Raw genomic sequence first — 17,881 nt, forward strand, 5'->3', positions numbered from 1 at the left:
TGCTACCTTGTGACAGAGCCCATGCTAGCCTGTTGGAGGATGAGAAGTCATGTAGAAAAAAGCAAGCACAGCCAGCTAATGACTAGATATGAGTTATAACCATCTATCCCAGCTGAATGCAGACGCATGAGTGAGCCTATTCAGAATCAGTAGAGCTACCCAAGTGAGTATAGCCCAAATTCTGACCCCCTGAATTTTAAGTTAATAATTGGTAGGTGTCTTGAGTCACTAAATTTTAACATGGCTTACTCTGCAGTTAAAGCTAACTGGTATCATTGCCAAGGTTTCTACTTTCCTATTTGTGCAAAGCTTCTAGAAAATCATGGCATGTTCATAGACATTAATTCTAGAATGGACACAAAATACAGAACACTGAGGAGAACCTTAGTTTGAATAGCTTGGCTGGCCCATGCAGGCAGCAGGGCCACCGGGCTAGATGACAGAGTTGCATGTAGACATATGGAGGCTGGCTGGTTTGACGAAAAGCTAGGGTTGGGAATTTTAAGAGTATTCCCCCTCTTTTTATAACTATTACTGCTTGAAGAGTTATTTGTGTTCTTCACTGGAACTTAGTGCTCAGTTCTCCAAATGTCCAAAAACTAGTAAGTATCCCAAGTTCCAATTTTCTTGTGTTTTTGGGGAAATAGGAGTAATTGGGCTCATCTCCCTAGAATGTCATCTCTTGATTTTTTTTCCAATTCTAAACTTCCAACACAAAGTTAGAATGGAAGAAGTATCAAAGATTTACTCAGTCCACAAGTTGGGTGGTTTTTTGTCACGTTTCATGTTACCTCTCTAGAGAAGCATACTCTGTATTATTTGTTTGTTTATTTATTTATTTATTTAAGACTTTATCTATTTATTCGAGAGAGAGAGAGAGAGAGAGAGAGAGAGACAGGCAAAGGGAGAAGCAGGCTCCATGCAGGGAGCCTGACATTAGACTCTATCCCGGGTCTCCAGGATCAGGCCCGGGCTGAAGGCAGCACTAAACTGCTGAGCCACCTGGGCTGTCCACGTTTTGTATTTTAAATAGTATTTCCTCTTAGACAATGTGCTGTTTCACTTCATACCCCTAAGGCAGACAACATGGACAGACTGCATGCATATTTCTTCAGATGAAGGAAGAGATGCTCCAGGAAATGCCTCTTCTCAAAGCCAGTGAGTCTCGAACAAATGTGAATGCCGAGATCCCTTGACTTCCCAGACTAGACCCAAGTTATTATTATTTCTGATTTACATCAGGTAGGGCTTCTAAAAAATTAGAAAGTATCTTTTGCAAGTTCCTGCTGTAAAAATAGGCATCTTCTTACCTTAGATTTGTGATCTGATGTCAGTGTCTGAATTTTAATTTCTGTTTCTTTTTTCATTTCGAGACAATTACTTCCCCTGAAAATTGAAAATCATCAGTGTGTACCAGATGTTAGATATCTTCCCATTCCCATGGGCCCTTGCTCCAAAGCTTTCTAATGAAGACAATTTGTTCATCAAACATGGGTTGCCATGGCTCATTGGGCAACATCAGTATTTCTAGTAATAGATGTACACCTTAGAAAACATCCACATCATGATTACTCAATTCAACCACTATACAAAGAGACACTGTAGATCAAATAATGATTTCATTGTTAAGGGTCTGTTGTCAGAGTTTCCATTTTGGTTCCTGCTTTTCTTTAGGGTAATTTTTCATTTATTCAATAAAATAAATTGGTGATAATAACTAGAAAAGAGGTCCTCAGCCTTGAAGCAAATTTTTAAATTCTTTCTGGTTATAAAGCCAGATTTTTGTCTTTTACACATGCCAGCAAGGCAGAAAATAGCATTTCTTGGCATCATAGGGCAATTTTTGCTTCTTATTCTATTGTGAGTAGGAAATACATACAAGGCAATTTCCCAGCAACCATTACTGGTTATTTCTGTGATTATTTTTCCCTTTTGGATTATCTGTAGCATTGCTGAAACCAGAACAGGTCCTGAGCTTCTGTCTTCAGCATATATCCTCTGATGTATTATGGCCTAACTTAGAATGCTTCATTATATTTTTGAGAATGTCTCTGAAAGAAGCAGTATTCTAAAAATGCTAGGACCCTCATCAGATCTATTACTTCTCAAGGGCTGGCACCAAGTATGCGCTCCCTTTAGTCTGTTATTTGGTGAGCTTGTGGCATCACAAAAACATCCCCCTGGCTTAATGCTAGACAAAATATTTTCTGGTAAATGCAATGATAAGTTTTATTTAAGTCTTATCTGTTGGCATAAGCTAAAGATTCTTGCAATATTAAGAATCTCTGTAATATTAAAAATCAAGATATTATTTATTTTCTGGCTATGCAAAAGGATTTATGTAATTTCAAAATTTCCCAACTTTAAAAAAAAAAATTTCCCAACTTTAGCTTGTCCTTCCTTTTCTCCTCATTCACCTTAAAGATACCTGAATGAAAAACACATGTGAGACATAGTTATGGTGTCACCAACCAATGGCTGTCGAACTGGAATAAATCTCTTTTCCATTTCATTCCCTGCCTTCAGTTGAATGAGTTGCTTATTTCCAAGAAAACTTTTTAATGATGAAAACACAGTCAAGACTAAGTTCTTCCTTGGCCTAAGCAGTCAACTGAACTGTGGGGAAAGACAAAATATAAAAAGGCAGACAGCTTCCAGAAGGAAATAAAGAGCCATTACCCCTTCTTCTTCATCGCCTTCTCTAGGATTTTCTCATGTGTCGACTTCTCTTTGTCATACTGTGCCACAATTTTGTCAACTTGTGTGCAGTGCAACTTCTGCATGGTGCTGTGTTCCTGAATAAGAAGAATCTGCAGTTACATGTTGAGTTCTTCCAGTGTGGCTAATAAACTTAACCTGTGTTGGGCTGGAATGGTTTTCACCAGCTTTCCCAGAATCTTGGATTTAGAAATCTAGGAGTAACTGCTACTGAGAAGTGGAAGTATTTCCAATCTCCCACCCAACACAGGAGTTTCTTGTATGAGGGACACCCTAAAAATGGAGTGTCTAGCCTCAGCCTAAAGAACACACCCACCCAAAAGGCATCTCTGCCCACTACTGGGCAACACCAATCATCCCAAAGTCCTCTCTTCTATACATACATGTTTTCCACAGAACTTTTACCCAACCATCTTTGTTCTGTTTGAGACACATAATTAGTCCACAGCCTCTTCCACACATTGGTTCTCAAATACTCAATATGTATTTTCTCTCTTCCACCTGCTAAGTGTAACTATTTACATGTGACATTGCTTCTAAACACACAGGGCATTTTTGGAAGGTGTTAAATACCACCATTAAACAGTGAGAATTACCAGTGGGGTTGTCGCTGTCAGCTGACTTCAAATCCACATCACGTGGTATTTTCACTGGCCTCCTCATCTAGGTGCATTCATGAGGATGACACAGTATCCAGGAGCTGTGGCCTTCAGCTTTACAGATGTTTAAAATATTTCCCCTTCTGCTTCAAATAATTAGGAAATTGGGGCTGCAACACTTTGAAAATAAGTATTTTTCTATAAACATTCTTTCCTTCTGATAATTTGATCACAGCCAGTAACTTCTCTGAAGTCAGATTTCTTTAGCTTCTTACCTGGCCAATGTGGGAATTGCCAGGGCAAATCCATACAATCAGGAATACACTTGCTGCTATATCCTAGTCTTAGTCTTGAGAAACTAGAGGAATGAGATGGTGTTGAAGATGGGAAGGGATGGATGTTTTTCAGACTGTATTTCCTTTTCCTTATTTTTTAAAGTGAGTAACTTAAAGTCTAGCCTACCTTAGGAAAACATTTTTTTTAAGGAAACCCAGTTTAGGAACATATTTAAAAGATTTCCTAAAATATAAATGAGGAAGGTATATTTAATTTTACCAAGATTTCCTTAATGTCCCAGGGCTGTTAGTTGATTAACATAGGGCTTGATCTATATAATTTGTTTATATATGTATTTTTCAGAAAAATGTTGGTGCACATGTATAGATTCTTGTTCAGTTGGATAAATGCCTTTGGGAGACATCGTGGAGAAGGATGGTGCTGGTGGGGAGATTCTCAGAACAGGAACTGACAATGGGGACAAGAGGGTGGTCAAAGGTGATGCTACCTTGCTGTGGACTTGGGGGTCAGGGAGTCATATGTAACAGTATCTTATTTAATTTGTGGCAGGAACACCTCATTAATCTAGCCACATTCCCAATATACATGCACTTTGTATTATAAACACATTTCAGCCAGAGCTTTTGCAATGTGGTATTGGGTTAAGGACATGGGCTCTTCAGTCTCAAATTCTGGGGCAACTCACCTAGCCTCCCAATCTGTTCATCTTTTTAACTGGGATAGTGACACCTAGTTCACCAGGTTGTTAGGACTAAAAGTTAACATGATATTAATCATATTTCAAATGCCTGCTACACCTTATTCAAAATACAGTAACATGTTCATATTATTCAATATCCAGGATAATACAGAAAGTGACTTGGAATAAGGGAGAGCAAGTAGAATGATTAAATTAATAAACCTTTGCTCTACACTGAATCAATGCCTCAGGAGTCAACATGTTAATGTATCCTTATTTGAATGGATTTAATCACTCTTGTATGTTGTGGACATAAACAAGCCTACTAAAATGCTTTACTAATAGTCTTCCTTTTAAGATTTAAAGACATCGTGCTTACCCAGCACATGTGTTAATTTTCCTGGGCAAATAAATAAGGGGCTCTATGCAAGTGCAGATTCAAACATATTAGAATCTTTCCTGTGTAATCTCTCTACTTTCCTGTTTCTCTCTAGTTTTTAAGGAAGGGTGGAGAAGATTGTTCTTTAAATATCCTAGTGCAGCACAAGAAAAGGTGAGGCTTTGAGACTCGGAAGTACGTTGACAGACTATTTCTTATAGAAATATTGTGGTGAATCTTATTAACCCGATTAGAAATGAGGAATGAAGCTGTTTTTGCCAGAAAGGCATTCATGATGGATTCCAGTAGGTAAGACATGCTCTACAAAGGCAGGGCAAGTGTATTCACCACTACATGGCATAAAACTTGCACTCGATAAATATTTGTTATACACATGAAAAAACATCAAGGGAATAGCAGGAGGATTTGGATTCTGGTCTGAGCTCAGTCAATAATTAGCCAAATGGCCTTGTGAAGCTTATATAAATCTTTCCAGCCCTCACTTTCTTTCTTAGAAAACTGAACAAGATCCATTTTTTTTAAAGATTTTATTTATTTATTCATGAGAGACAGAGAGAGAGAGGCAGAGACACAGGCAGAAGGAGAAGCAGGCTCCATGCAGGGAGCCCGACGTGGGACTGGATCCTGGGTCTCCAGGATTACACCATGGGCTGAAGGCGGCGCTAAACTGCTGAGCCACCCAGGCTGCCCTCATGGGTTGGTTATGAGCTGTAAAGTTACCTAGTATATGCAGGAATCATATGGGAAATTAGAAGCACATTGAATCAAAATGATTACTGTTAATACAAATAATAAGAAAGCTGGTCTTAAAAAAAAATTCTCTGTTTCTCTACGTGCTTAAAACTATTCCTGTGTGGTAAGAAGTGGTCACTGAAGTATTTTGGGAAAATCTGGTTTCCAGACTCACTTTTCCCTTCACAAAGGCATGGGCTCCTACTTATTTGATGGTGGTGAAGCCTCAGCTTCCTGAAGTGTAAAACAGAGGAGCCAGAAAATGATCTTTCAGTCCATTTTAACTCAGAAAAAGATTATCATTGGTTTTATTCTTCGGCCCTTAATTCAACCGGGAGACATTATGGAAGAGGCACAAATTTTTGTTTTTTTAAATTCATTAAGGTCAAGAGTACCCAAATTGGATGTGTGGACTGAAAAGTCAATCTTAGTTGGGATATTTTTGGGGAAAATACATGTACAGCTTTTAGCAGAATTTATAGGTCTCTTATTGGAGGTAAGAGTAAATTAAGCTTCTTTTGGAGAAATTGCTGCTGCAATTCATTCTTGTGACTGATGGGACAGTGGGCGTGAATGACTGTACCACAGATATGGCTGAATAATTGGAGCAAGTCATGTTTGCTCAGCATGTAACTCTGAGGTCACCAGTAAGCTGCCTCTGTGGGTGGTTGCTGTGTTTCTTCCTAACAGAGTTGTGGGTCTGGCATTGAGGTCTTGATGAGTTTAACAGCAGCCTTGATGTTATCAGCTAAATTGCTTATATAGCAAAGAACAAATTTTCCATTAGTAGCTTTACTGAAATGCCAAATGTTAGTCAGTTTCTCAGGCATTGAATTTGACTCATCTGATGGTGATGCTGCAAACCGGTTGCCCCAGGGATGCATCTAGCCTATGAATTTAAGATTTCTCCCCCCTCTACATGGTGTTTTGAAAGAAGACTGAATTAGGGACTAATATTTAAAGATCTGGAAGTTCATGTAAGATTTTATGAGTCCTCTTTTGAGAATGAAGCTGGCCCATGGACTCTCAAGGCACCAATGGTGGGGAACTAAGTCTGATTTGCCTTTTGAATGGGAATGAATGCCCTTCTGTTTTCTGTATCCGTCCAACTTCCATCATTTACTTCTTGTTTGGTCCCCTATAGACATTTAAGTTGTAATTATTCTTCTAATATTTTATTGGGGATACTTACTTAACTTTGGGTTTTATTTGCTCTAAGGATTTGACCACATAAGACAACCTAAAAGTATGCCCATTTCTTACTGAAAGAATAAAGAATCCTAGTCTGGTCTTGGTGAGTCATGCATTAGGGAAAATTACTCTTGCTTAGTTCTGCTTTTGCTATGTCTCATCTAATGGACACTTGAAAACTATTCCCCTAGTTTCCATTCAAATTGAAGAAGTGGTTCTAGAAAAGGAGAGATGCATAGAAGTCTAATTGCCAGCTGTACTCACAGGGTCAAAAGCAACAGCCATTGACCATTGCCAAAAGCCAAAACCTAGGCATGTTAACTAGTATCCTAATCTCATTTTGGGCTCAAATGGTCATTACTCCTGACTTTTCTGCTTAGTATCCTAAAAGTAGCTCACACACCTATTTCTATGTCTCTCTTGCAGATGGCAGATCCTCATACACCACAACTTCTCCTCCATACTATAGCTAACCTTCAAGTTTGAAAATAAGATTTCTTTTGCACAACACGTTTGTGTCTTAAGCCACTGGGATTTAGCTCTTGGATTCTTTGCTTCCCTATAGGTCTCAGAAGTGGCACTATTTATCTGATATGTGAGAGTTGGGAGTGCCCTGTAGTCTTAATATGGACTAAATATGACTCTCTGCTCTTGGTTGCCAACTGCCAAGGTTGATGCCATGGATGCTGTTGTTGGGTGGGTACAGCCTGGGCCATGTTCCCTCCTCAGTAGGTTACTTTATAACCCAAGGCTTTAGGGTGGCAAATCTTAGCCCTATCTTAGGTGGCTTCAAAATTGTTAAAAAGCTGTTGTAGGTGTTGTTTCACAAAAAGGCTGGGGGTAATTTATTCTCATTATCGCGTGACAACAGGTCAAAATCTGTTTTTTAAAGATCTATATAGCTTGCAGGCAATTAGAGGGGCTTGCACTAAGGCAAGAGACATTAGAGAATACCAAATAATATTCCTAAAGCAACAATTCTTGAAATGTATGCAGGAAAGGAGTTCACTTAAATTTATTTCCCAGACCTCTTCTTTGAGATTATAACTAAGTCACAGATGTAAGAATATGCATTTTTTGCCAAGCCTCCAACTCCTGGTCCAAGGGTCATATTTTGAAAAAAACAGTCCCAAAGGAAGCCAAAATATTTGTGCCCTGATGGAATCATGATTTCTTTTAAAAACCTTTTACTAAGACCACCAAGAAAATATGAGAAAGAAACACTGATGTGGGAAAACTCAGAGGTAACACAGTAGAGTGTTAAGAATGTGAATTTCACTACTGGGTATTTACCCAAAGAAAACACTAATTCTAAAAGATATATGGTCCTCTGTAGTTACAATAGCCAAGATGTGGAAGCAACGTAAGTGTCCATTGATAGGTAAATGGATATAGACAAGGACACACACACACACACACACTTACATAAAATGGGATGTTATGCAGCCATAAAAAAGGATGAGATCATGCCATTTGCAACAACATGGATAGACCTGGAGAATATTATGCTAAGTGAAATAAGACAAATACCATATGATTTCACTCATATGCAGGACCTAAAAAACCCAAAACAAATGAATAAACAAAGAGCAGAATCAGAGCTATAAATATAGACTGACGGCTGTCAGAGGGGACAGGAGTTGGGCAAAATGGGTGAAGGGGAGTGGGAGATATAGGCTTCCAGTTATGGAATGAAAATGTCACAGGAATAAAAAGCGTAGCATAAGGAATATAGTCAATGGTATTTTAACAGCATCACATGGTGACAGATGCAGCTATACTTGTGAGCACAGCCCAGTGTGTAAACTTGTCAAATCCCTATGTTGCACATCTGGAACCAATTTAACATTGGTTAAACTATGTTAAAATTTAACATTGTGTATCAAATATACTAAAAAAAAATGCTTGAGTTCTGGAGTTAGAATTTTGATTCACATCCTGACTCCACCGTTTAAAACCTAGGTGATTTAGTCAAGCTGTATTCTTTTAAAGTATAAATTATCTCATCTGACAAATGGTCAATGGTTTGCAAAAATGGCCACAATTCTTTCTCTGCATCCACTCTCTCTATCCCCCTACTTCGTAATGTGACTTTGTGGCTCCTCTTGTCAGGAAGTAGAGTCCTCAGCCCTTAAATCTGGATCATCCTTATGAGTTGCTTTACCAGGAAAATGAGGCGGAAGTGATTATGTGCCATTCTGAGCTAAGACCTCAACAAACTTTGTATGCTTCTGCTTGGCCTCTTGAAACCCCTACCAAGTGAATAACTAGCCTGTTTGTAGATAAGAGGCCACATAGAGCAGTGAGAAATGGCTCAGCAGAGCTCTTTCTAAGTGAGCCAGTGCCACCAGGCCTCAACCTGGCCACGAAAGCAGGAGCCCAGCTGAACCACTGAGCCTAACTAACTTGGCCCAAACTGCCAACCCACAAAATCATGAGCTAATAAATGGCTGCTATTTTAAGTCACTACATTTGAGGGTAGTTTGTTATTCAGAAAAGTAGGGCTATCCAGAACTCCTGACACAATATAATTATAGTGCTCTTTTACATAATTGTTACAAGAATACCTAAGCACTTAAATAAACTTAAATATATATTAGCTAGTTTTACCATTTTACAAGTATTGACAGAAAAATCAATGTTAGGATAAACAAATTCAAATGGACATGAGGCAGGAAGTGTGTCCAATGTTAAGAAATACACATCCCTCCCTGCTCCTTCAATGGTTTTTCCTTTTTCAAAAGTTTTAAAGATAAGTGTGTGTGCAGAGTAGGCCTCAGTATATATTAGGCAAGTAAACATTCATCTAAATCCTTCATCTTAGGAGGTAGGTCAGATGAGACCATGGAAAATATTAGGGAGATATTATAGACTGAAAAGTTACAGAAAGTTTATAGATAGGAAGCTCTAATTATTGGAAATTATTTGTGAAACCTTGAACAATTAAAACAGATGAAATGCATTTTTAATACATGGTGATAATGTGGTGAATTGTAAAAGGTGTGTTAGACCTAAGCAAATGAGGCTCGTTACCAGCATTAACTAGTTCTATCACTCTAGTATAGGGACTCATCTCTCTGAATTTCATTTCATACATTTCTAGAATGTGGACAGTGTTACTTAAGCTTCAGGGATATTGTGAAGAGTTGAGAATGTACATAAAATGTGTAACACAAGGGCACCTGGGTGGCTCAGTCGGTTAAGCATCCAGCTCTTGATTTCAGCTCAGGTCATGAGCTCAGGGTTGTGGAATCAAGCCCAAATCAGGCTCTGCTCTGGGCTTGGAGCCTGCTCAAGATTCTCTCTCCCTCTGTCACTCTTTCCCCCAAAATGTGCAACACAAAACCGTCACTCAATAAATATTAGCCTTATTGGTAGATTTACATAAAACCACTACAGAGCTACCCTATGACCCAGTAATTGCACTACTAGGTATTTACCCAAAGGATACAAACATAGCGATCCCAGGGGGCACCTGCACCCCAATGTCTATAGCAGCAATGCCCACAATAGCCAAACTATGGAAAGAGTCCAGATGTTCATTGAGAGATGAATGGATAAAGAAGACGTGGTATATATATACAATGGAGTATTAATCAGACATCAAAAATGAAACCTTACATGTGCAATGATGTGGATGGAACTAGAGGGTATTATGCTAAGTGAGATAAGTCAATCAGAGAAAGATAATTATCATATTATTTCACTCATATGTGGAATTTACTAAACAAAACAAGGGATCATAGGGGAAGGGAGGGAAAAATAAAATAAGACAAAAACAGAGGGAGACGAATCTAAGAGATTCTTAATTCTAGGAAACAAACTGAGGGATACTGGAGGGGAGATAGGTGGGGGGATGAGGTAACTGGGTGATGGGCATTAAGGAGGGCACTTCAAGTAATGAGCACTGGATGTTGTATGCAACTGATGGAATCACTGAACTCTACTTCTGAAACTAATAGTACACTATATACTAATTAACTGAATTTAGAAAAAAGAGAAACAGGAAAAAAAACACTATAGAATTCAGAATTCATAAATTATACTGTCAAAGTAATCTGAATAAAGTGGGTCCCCTGTGTATTTAATGTGGGAGAAGTGATTCATTCGTAAGCTCATAATCACACGCTGGTAACGTGAACTTCTGCAGTGCATGAAGGTATGAAAAACAAGCAGTGAAATGCATTGCCCTGCTCAGAAATACTTCTGAAAAGTAACAGGCAAGCATGGCACATTTTACTGTGGCAATTTTCTCTGCTGCTTGACCTAAGGAATTTTGAACACTTCCTCCAAAAAACACACCCTAAAGCTGTTATGAAAGCCCACACAAATTCAGATAGTTGGATTTAGGGAGATTTAAAATCTCCTTGTAGGTACTGGTGCTCCCATAACATGGGGCTCCAAGAAACTCGCTTGTGTTTTACAAATGAATGCAACATAGGTTCTCTCAGCCATCTGGGGTTTACTGGTTATTAAACAACATGAAGGTGTCCCTGCCAACAAGCATGATGAAATGAGAGTGACTGAATGAAGTGCAGTGATGTCTGAGGCAGAGGGGAAGATCTACCAAGGTCAGCTCTAAACTGTGTCACAGAAAAATAATTTTCCACCTATTAATGGTCTGTTTCTGTCCCTTCTCCAAATTTGTATGTGGAAGCCCTCATTCCCCCTGTAATGGAATTTGGAGGTGGGGCCTCTGTGAGGGGAGTAGGTCATGAGGGTAGAGCCCTCACAGATGGGATTAGTGCCCTTATTAGAAGAGACATGAGAGAAATGATAGCTCTCTCCACCACGTGAGGACATAGCAAGGAGGTCCTTTGAAATCCAGTAAGGGGCTGTCACCATGCACTGAATCTGCTGCACTTTGACTTTGGGACATACAGCCTCCTGACTCTGAGAAATAAGTGTTTGTTGTTTAAGCCACCTGGGCTATGCCAGTTTGCTACAGAGGCCCAAGTGGATGTCTACACTGCCTTTATCACTTTTCTGATCAGGCAGCTGGGTCTGTTTGCCAACCTGACTCAGCTTGGACTCAAAGGTTCAGTCAAGGAAGACAATAGATGACTCTGCGACTCTGCTCTGTAGTATGTATGTAGGTCAAGTTCGAAAGAATTGAGGGGCACCTTTCTTGAGTAGCTGTGCAGGTAACCAGTGTACTGACATCATCCCAACTAGAGGATGTTATGAACATCCCATGTGCTAACACTGCATTTGATGCAATGGGGGGAACTTGTTTACTTACCAAAGCATCTGACATCCTTCACAGAATAATGCAGTAACAGTATGGGTGCTAGACACAGATGGGTTTGGGTTCAAATTCTGGCATGGTTGCTTTCCAAGGTAGAGACAGTAGTTCAACTGCTTAACCTCCCTAATTTTTAATTTCTTAATTTCACATGCAAAATGGAGACTTAAATAGAACTTGCCTTCTCGGGTGGAGTAGTAAATGAGACAAGAAATGTAGAGTGCTGAGCATAGCATCTGGAAAATACTGAGCATGCAAACATTCTAGCTGCTGATATTGTTATTTTCATAGTTGGTCAGAATATATGCTCCCTCTTTGTGCCTGAAGGAAGCATTTATAGAGGGTGGGGTCAAAAGCTGGAAGTTTCCAAGGAGCCCACAGGCCACAGAAATGCCTGCCTCAGTAACAGAGATCCAAGTTAGATGGAAGGAAGATCTGGGGATGATGTCTTGCCATGGGGGACCAAGTCCATCCCTGATAACCAAAGTCAAGTAAGTTAGTGTCTTTCGATATTCTAGGCTGCTACCAACGACCAACACAATTGAAAGCACTACTTTAAGCAGCTCTGTCTCCCAACAGTGTCACACTTCTAAAAATCTGTGTCAAGTGTCCCCTAAGGGCAACGAAAAAGAATTCCATCAAATGGACTTATTCATGAAATTTAGGAGCAAATAGTCTATGGAGTGACCTCTAGGATCAGCAAGTCCACTAAGCTAACAGTTCAATAATACAGGGAATATTACTAGGCTAAGATGAGGCCGAATTTCTCAAAGGAGCACAAACTGTTAAATCGAGGCCATGAGCTCTGCATGTGAATATCTGGAGTGACTCAGAGATACATCACTCAACTCTGGCTCTGCAGGACATGTCTTAGATTGAGGTCTGAGTCAGAGTACAAAGACGTGGAATGCAAGACTAATTTAAAGGAACTCAGAAGTCCTTTGAGAAATTAAGTTTCTCTTGCTTTCCATTGCCCTTAACGGATGAACACACCCATTACCCTTCCGGCCCCAGTGGTTGTTGTGATCCATCTTGGGAAGGAAAGAGGTATTATGTTCTTCTCCTTTCTCCATGGGGAGTGATGGGTAACAGGATGATGTCTGAGTGTGGTGAAGTCTTCAACCCACATGAGAACTCCCAAGGCCAGCTGCTGCTGTTCTCTTGAATTCACAACCAGCTCTTAGAATTTCTCACAATCATTGTCAAAAAAAACCCTCTTCTTATGGGCGATAGGGAAAAACAACTCTATTTCAGAAGTAGGCCACTGAGCAAAGTTTACATAACGAGGAAAGTGAGAAGAGCACTCTCTCCAGGAGCTGTGGGTGAGAAGTTCAGAGCTGGCTAGTACCTCCCTCCATGCACAGGATCCCAGGGGATCTAGATGTCTCTAGGCTAACTGAGGCTATGAGTTGGTCTTAAGGAGTCTGGCTATGGCCCACTATTTTAGATAAAGTCCAATTATTAAGTAATTTTAAATAGATGAAGCTTTTTACCCATTTGAAGCTTTTGGAATAACTGTTGGAAATGCAGATTACAAATCAGTGACAGCCCATCCCAAATGGATTCTGGTTTTAAATTTCATTTCCAATCAGTTAAAATGAAGGTACTATTGTCCAGTTGGCCGCTGTCAGTTTCTTTTTTTTTAATTTTTTTTTAAATTTATTTATTTATGATAGTCACACAGAGAGAGAGAGAGAGGCAGAGACATAGGCAGAGGGAGAAGCAGGCTCCATGCACCGGAAGCCCGACGTGGGATTCGATCCCAGGTCTCCAGGATCGCGCCCTGGGCCAAAGGCAGGCGCTAAACCGCTGCACCACCCAGGGATTCCCCCGCTGTCAGTTTCTAAGCCATGTTTTTGCCTATGAAGAATACACTGGTCCGTTATACAGAATAATAGCTTGAGGTTTTCATCAGAGAGCTAAAAGTAGAAAACAAATAAGCAAAAAAAAAAATGACACACACACATATGTACACACATTCAATCAACTGTACCTTCGCATGTTTCTTCTTTAAAGAATTTAGCTCCTTCTGTTGCTTCTTTAAGTGCTTCAGGTAAGCCTGTGTAAGAAACAAAGAGGGTCCCAAATCAATTTTTTGTAGCCACAATGAATACATCTGGTGAGAAACAAAAATATGGTAGTTTCACCAATATGTGTAATACAAGAGTGCTTGCAAAATGATTGAGCAATTTTACCTTCATCTGCTTTAAATCTTCTATCCTCACTTGAGGGATAAGTTCGATACCTTAAAAAAAATTAAATCACTGTGTGTATTAAAAATTAGAGAGAATAACTGATAATACAAAATTCACCATTTTGAAATCTCATCTAAAGACTTTGAAGCACTTTATATGTAATGCTATGGATATAAGCATCCTAATTTCTTACTACAAAGCAATTAACCAGACACTTAATTGGTGTGCTTATTGTCTTCGGTTCCTTATGAGCAGAGCCTGAGGTGGGGTTCTGTGTGCACAACACTCATTGAGGGAAGGCTCTCAGGAGAAACCCCCAAGGGAGTGAGAGAGGCAGAACAGAGCAGAGGAAGAAGGCAGGGTGCATTTCTAGCTGAAATCCAACCTGAGCCTGATCCTGCAGGAGCTCTTTAGCATAAATGGCCATCCAAAGTTGCTCTACCTTGAGGTAAGGAGACTGGGCTTTTGTAACCTCATACCAGTCACCCAAGGGCTTCATAGGTTGTACAAAACCTTCTAGGCATTTCCAGGGCAATGGAACTGTCCACAGTCTGAGGACAATCCTCCGAGAAAGTTCCAGCTATTGTTTGCAATCAGCCAAATACACACAGCAGCTGGGGCAGGAGGTGTCAACCCAAAAAAGAGATCTGACCAGGCACCACAGCATCTATTAACAGTACTTTCATCTTTGTGTTTCAGGGTATATCATATCAGTCAACTACCTCCCTCCTCATCGTCATCAAGGAACCAAAAACAAAGAAAACAACCCACATTATCTTCCCTCAGTTTCCTTTACCAAATTTAATTTTTAAGCAATATGCTATTGGGCACAGCCTTCAACATACAGGAAATCCTGAAATCAAACCACTGTATAACAGGATACTGTCATGGGGACCCAGAGTAACATACTAAATTATCCTGCTACTGGACTGATGCTAGGCCAGGTGTCATCATGGCAACCAGAGTTGTAGAAGAATCCCCAAACACTTTCTGTTTGACTACAGATTTTCATCTTAGACAAAAAAATAAATAAATAAATAAAAAGAATTAAAAAGAAATGAAGGCGTGGTCTGTACTATAATAGATTTCCATTAGAATCCTCAAAGCTAGGTATGAGATAGTCAAGAAAGATAGCCATTGAGTCCCAGGCTTTTGTTTTTCAGTTTTGTTCATTTTAAGAAGAGATGCACAGCCAGTGTGAGGGTGGGAAGGTGGGAAAAGGAGTCGTGACTAAGAGAAAACATAAACACTATGTGATCTATAACATTCATGATAGGGCGCCCAGGGAACATAGGCTTGATCTCTCAAGTCTGATGTCACAAGCCAACTCCCTGCTTCACTGTAGCCAGTGAGAGGCACTGTAGGGTAGAGATATGAATCCTTGTCTGTAAAATGAACAGAGAACTGGGATGCATGCAAGGTCCTCCAGAGAGCTAGCAAATGTTAAGAGTTAACCCAGTCCCAGAAGACTTCTTTTTTGGTCTTGGTTAAAGTACATCTTGACCAACAAGAACCCACGAAAACATCAACTTTTGTTTTGTATTTTTTGAGAAAGATAGAATAATTTGTAAAAAAAAAATTTAGTTCTTAGAAATGATTTAACTAGGAAACACCCACACTCTGCAGAAGAGGAATTGGTACATGCTCAGTTCCCTCTGTTGAGCCTACAGAAGTGTGTCTGATAGAACTTTCAGCAACAGTGGCAACGGTCTATAATGGGAGGGGTCCAATGGATAGTTACTAGCTATGTGTGGCTCTTGGCACCTGAAAGGTAGCCAGTGCACCTGCAGAGTTCAAGTGCTCATTTTAAAGTTGAAATTTACAAAGCCACATGTGGAAATAGGCTTAATTAAGTACTGCATATTGGGCTCCAAAGACTTTGGCTAAATGAGGTTTCACTATGTAAAGTTTCTGTTCTTATCAACAAGAGCTCAAAAATAACTTGTTTTCTCTGAAGTCATAATTTGGAGACTAAGTTGGAGATTGAAAAAAAGTAAAGAAAACTAAAGATCTGAGAGAAAGAGAGGAAGAGAGTAAGAGCGAGCACGAGTGGGGTGAGGGGCAGAGGGAGAAGCAAACTCATCGCTGAGCTGGGAGCCTGATGCAGGGCTTGATACCAGGACTCCAGGATCATGACCTCAGCTGAAGGCAGACGTGTAACCAACAGCCACTCAGGTACCCCAAGTTTAGTTTTCTTAATTCCTTATTCCTCAGTTTAAAAAGATAATCAAGCAGCATTGGTGCAGTTATTGCTGTTGGGCTGCATGTCTAAGAGAAACCATTTAGAACTTTCTTACCTCCACGGATATGGGCAGCATTTGCTATACCCATTCACCTAGCTTTCTCTACATCAGCCCACTCTGACCTCCACCTGCCAGCACCTGCATTTCCTTCCCTGAGGAAATTACCTAAGGCCTTTCCCTCTAAAACATGCTTTACCACCCTTCTGTCAATCTAGAATCACAGGGGAATTTATCCCTCCTACAGGAGCTCTCCAAAAGGCTTAGTTGAAGTAGATGTTCTCCTGCCTCTGAGTTGTGTGTCCAACACCAGCCCTCAGGATGTTCCCAGGAGCACTGAGCTCCAGGTGCCTGGATGGAACTTGGAAACACTCTGATCACTGGCCACCTTCTCTTCCTTGTGCTCCTTCCCCAAGCCCCTACCTGTATCCATTGTACTCCCCAAATAAACTACTTTTATTTGAAACCTTGTCTCAGGGTCGGCTTTGGGATGACCCAAATTAAGACAGTTCTCTAGAAGGAAGCTTGCCTTCTCAAATGACACGTCTTCCCACAAAGGCCACCGGAGTAGTTTATTTTCTGACTCCCTTGACCTCCGACTCCCCAGTTCATAGATAGGAGTGGGAAGAACACCTACAAACTTCCCTCTTGCACTTCCCTGCCATGCTCCTTAAAGCTACGATGCAAAAGAACAGGCCCCTCACTTAGACCAGGTTCTCTTGAGCCTGGTTACCTCCACATGTGTCCCTCTAAATTGTACATTCCTCTTCTCATGGACGACAGCATCCGGTCATGGTTTTCCCATGTAGGCATTCCCAAGCATCCAACAGGGTGACTCAATATCCATGGGAAGAATCCATTTTATTACTTCCTATTCAAGTCAGACCTATGTTTCAAGGCTCAGCTCAATAGGGATCTCATCTATAAGGCTTCTGTGGGACACTTGCTGGAAGGCATGCCCTCCCCCTTCCTGTTCTTAGGGTCAGCTCTCATTGACCACTGCCTGGCCTGGCTATTGTGCAAAGCCTGTCCTACATTATCCTTCTAGCCACATGAGATCCTTGAAGGGGTGAAGGCAGTTCTCATAGAACCTGGTACTGTCACTTAGAGTAGGCTTCCAATTTTCCTAAATAAAAGGCCAAAGGAAATAGCATGTAGACTCTCTTTCTCAGGGTGTCTCTTGATACTGGACTTGGCTTCCTCCAATGCAATATTTGGAACCAAAGGAGAAGCCTTTCTCAATCCAAACATGTTCCTTTCTAGAACTAGGATAACTTTTGTCTTCTGTAAGCTGGTCACACTGAAGTTTTTCAGGCCACTTAACTCATGGTAATTACTAATGTCTTTATGTACTAGCGGGCATGATGGTTTAAACAAAACAAGAACTTTACACAAAAACTCTCCCATTTTCTACTGTCTATCTTTGTTTGAATGGCTAATGTGACTAATGACCAGTGCTGGAATGGAATACCCAAAGCCTTGTATCATGAGCTTGCTCATGTCTCCAGGGAGGAAGAGACAAACAGCTGCAGGCAAAGTACAATTTGGGCTACTTCTGTGCAGTCTCATTTTCTAATTTGTTTCA

At 40.3% G+C, this 17,881-nt stretch overlaps 1 protein-coding gene across 14 annotated transcripts in view; it reads right to left on the reverse strand.

The window, feature by feature from the left end:
- Window positions 1-17,881, reverse strand: part of PLCB4 (phospholipase C beta 4) — a 422,433-nt gene that overhangs the window by 19,153 nt on the left and 385,399 nt on the right. For all 14 annotated transcript variants that reach the window (XM_049100261.1, XM_049100262.1, XM_049100260.1 and 11 more), the window contains 4 exons: window positions 14,057-14,106; window positions 13,855-13,920; window positions 2,680-2,795; window positions 1,311-1,386 (listed from right to left, as the gene is read on the reverse strand). In XM_049100261.1, coding sequence (XP_048956218.1) covers window positions 1,311-1,386; window positions 2,680-2,795; window positions 13,855-13,920; window positions 14,057-14,106 — 308 coding nt within the window. The remainder of the gene's footprint in view (window positions 1-1,310; window positions 1,387-2,679; window positions 2,796-13,854; window positions 13,921-14,056; window positions 14,107-17,881) is intronic.

Source organism: Canis lupus, chromosome 24 (assembly GCF_003254725.2).
Source record: "Canis lupus dingo isolate Sandy chromosome 24, ASM325472v2, whole genome shotgun sequence".
Classification (NCBI taxonomy): Eukaryota; Metazoa; Chordata; class Mammalia; order Carnivora; family Canidae; genus Canis; species Canis lupus.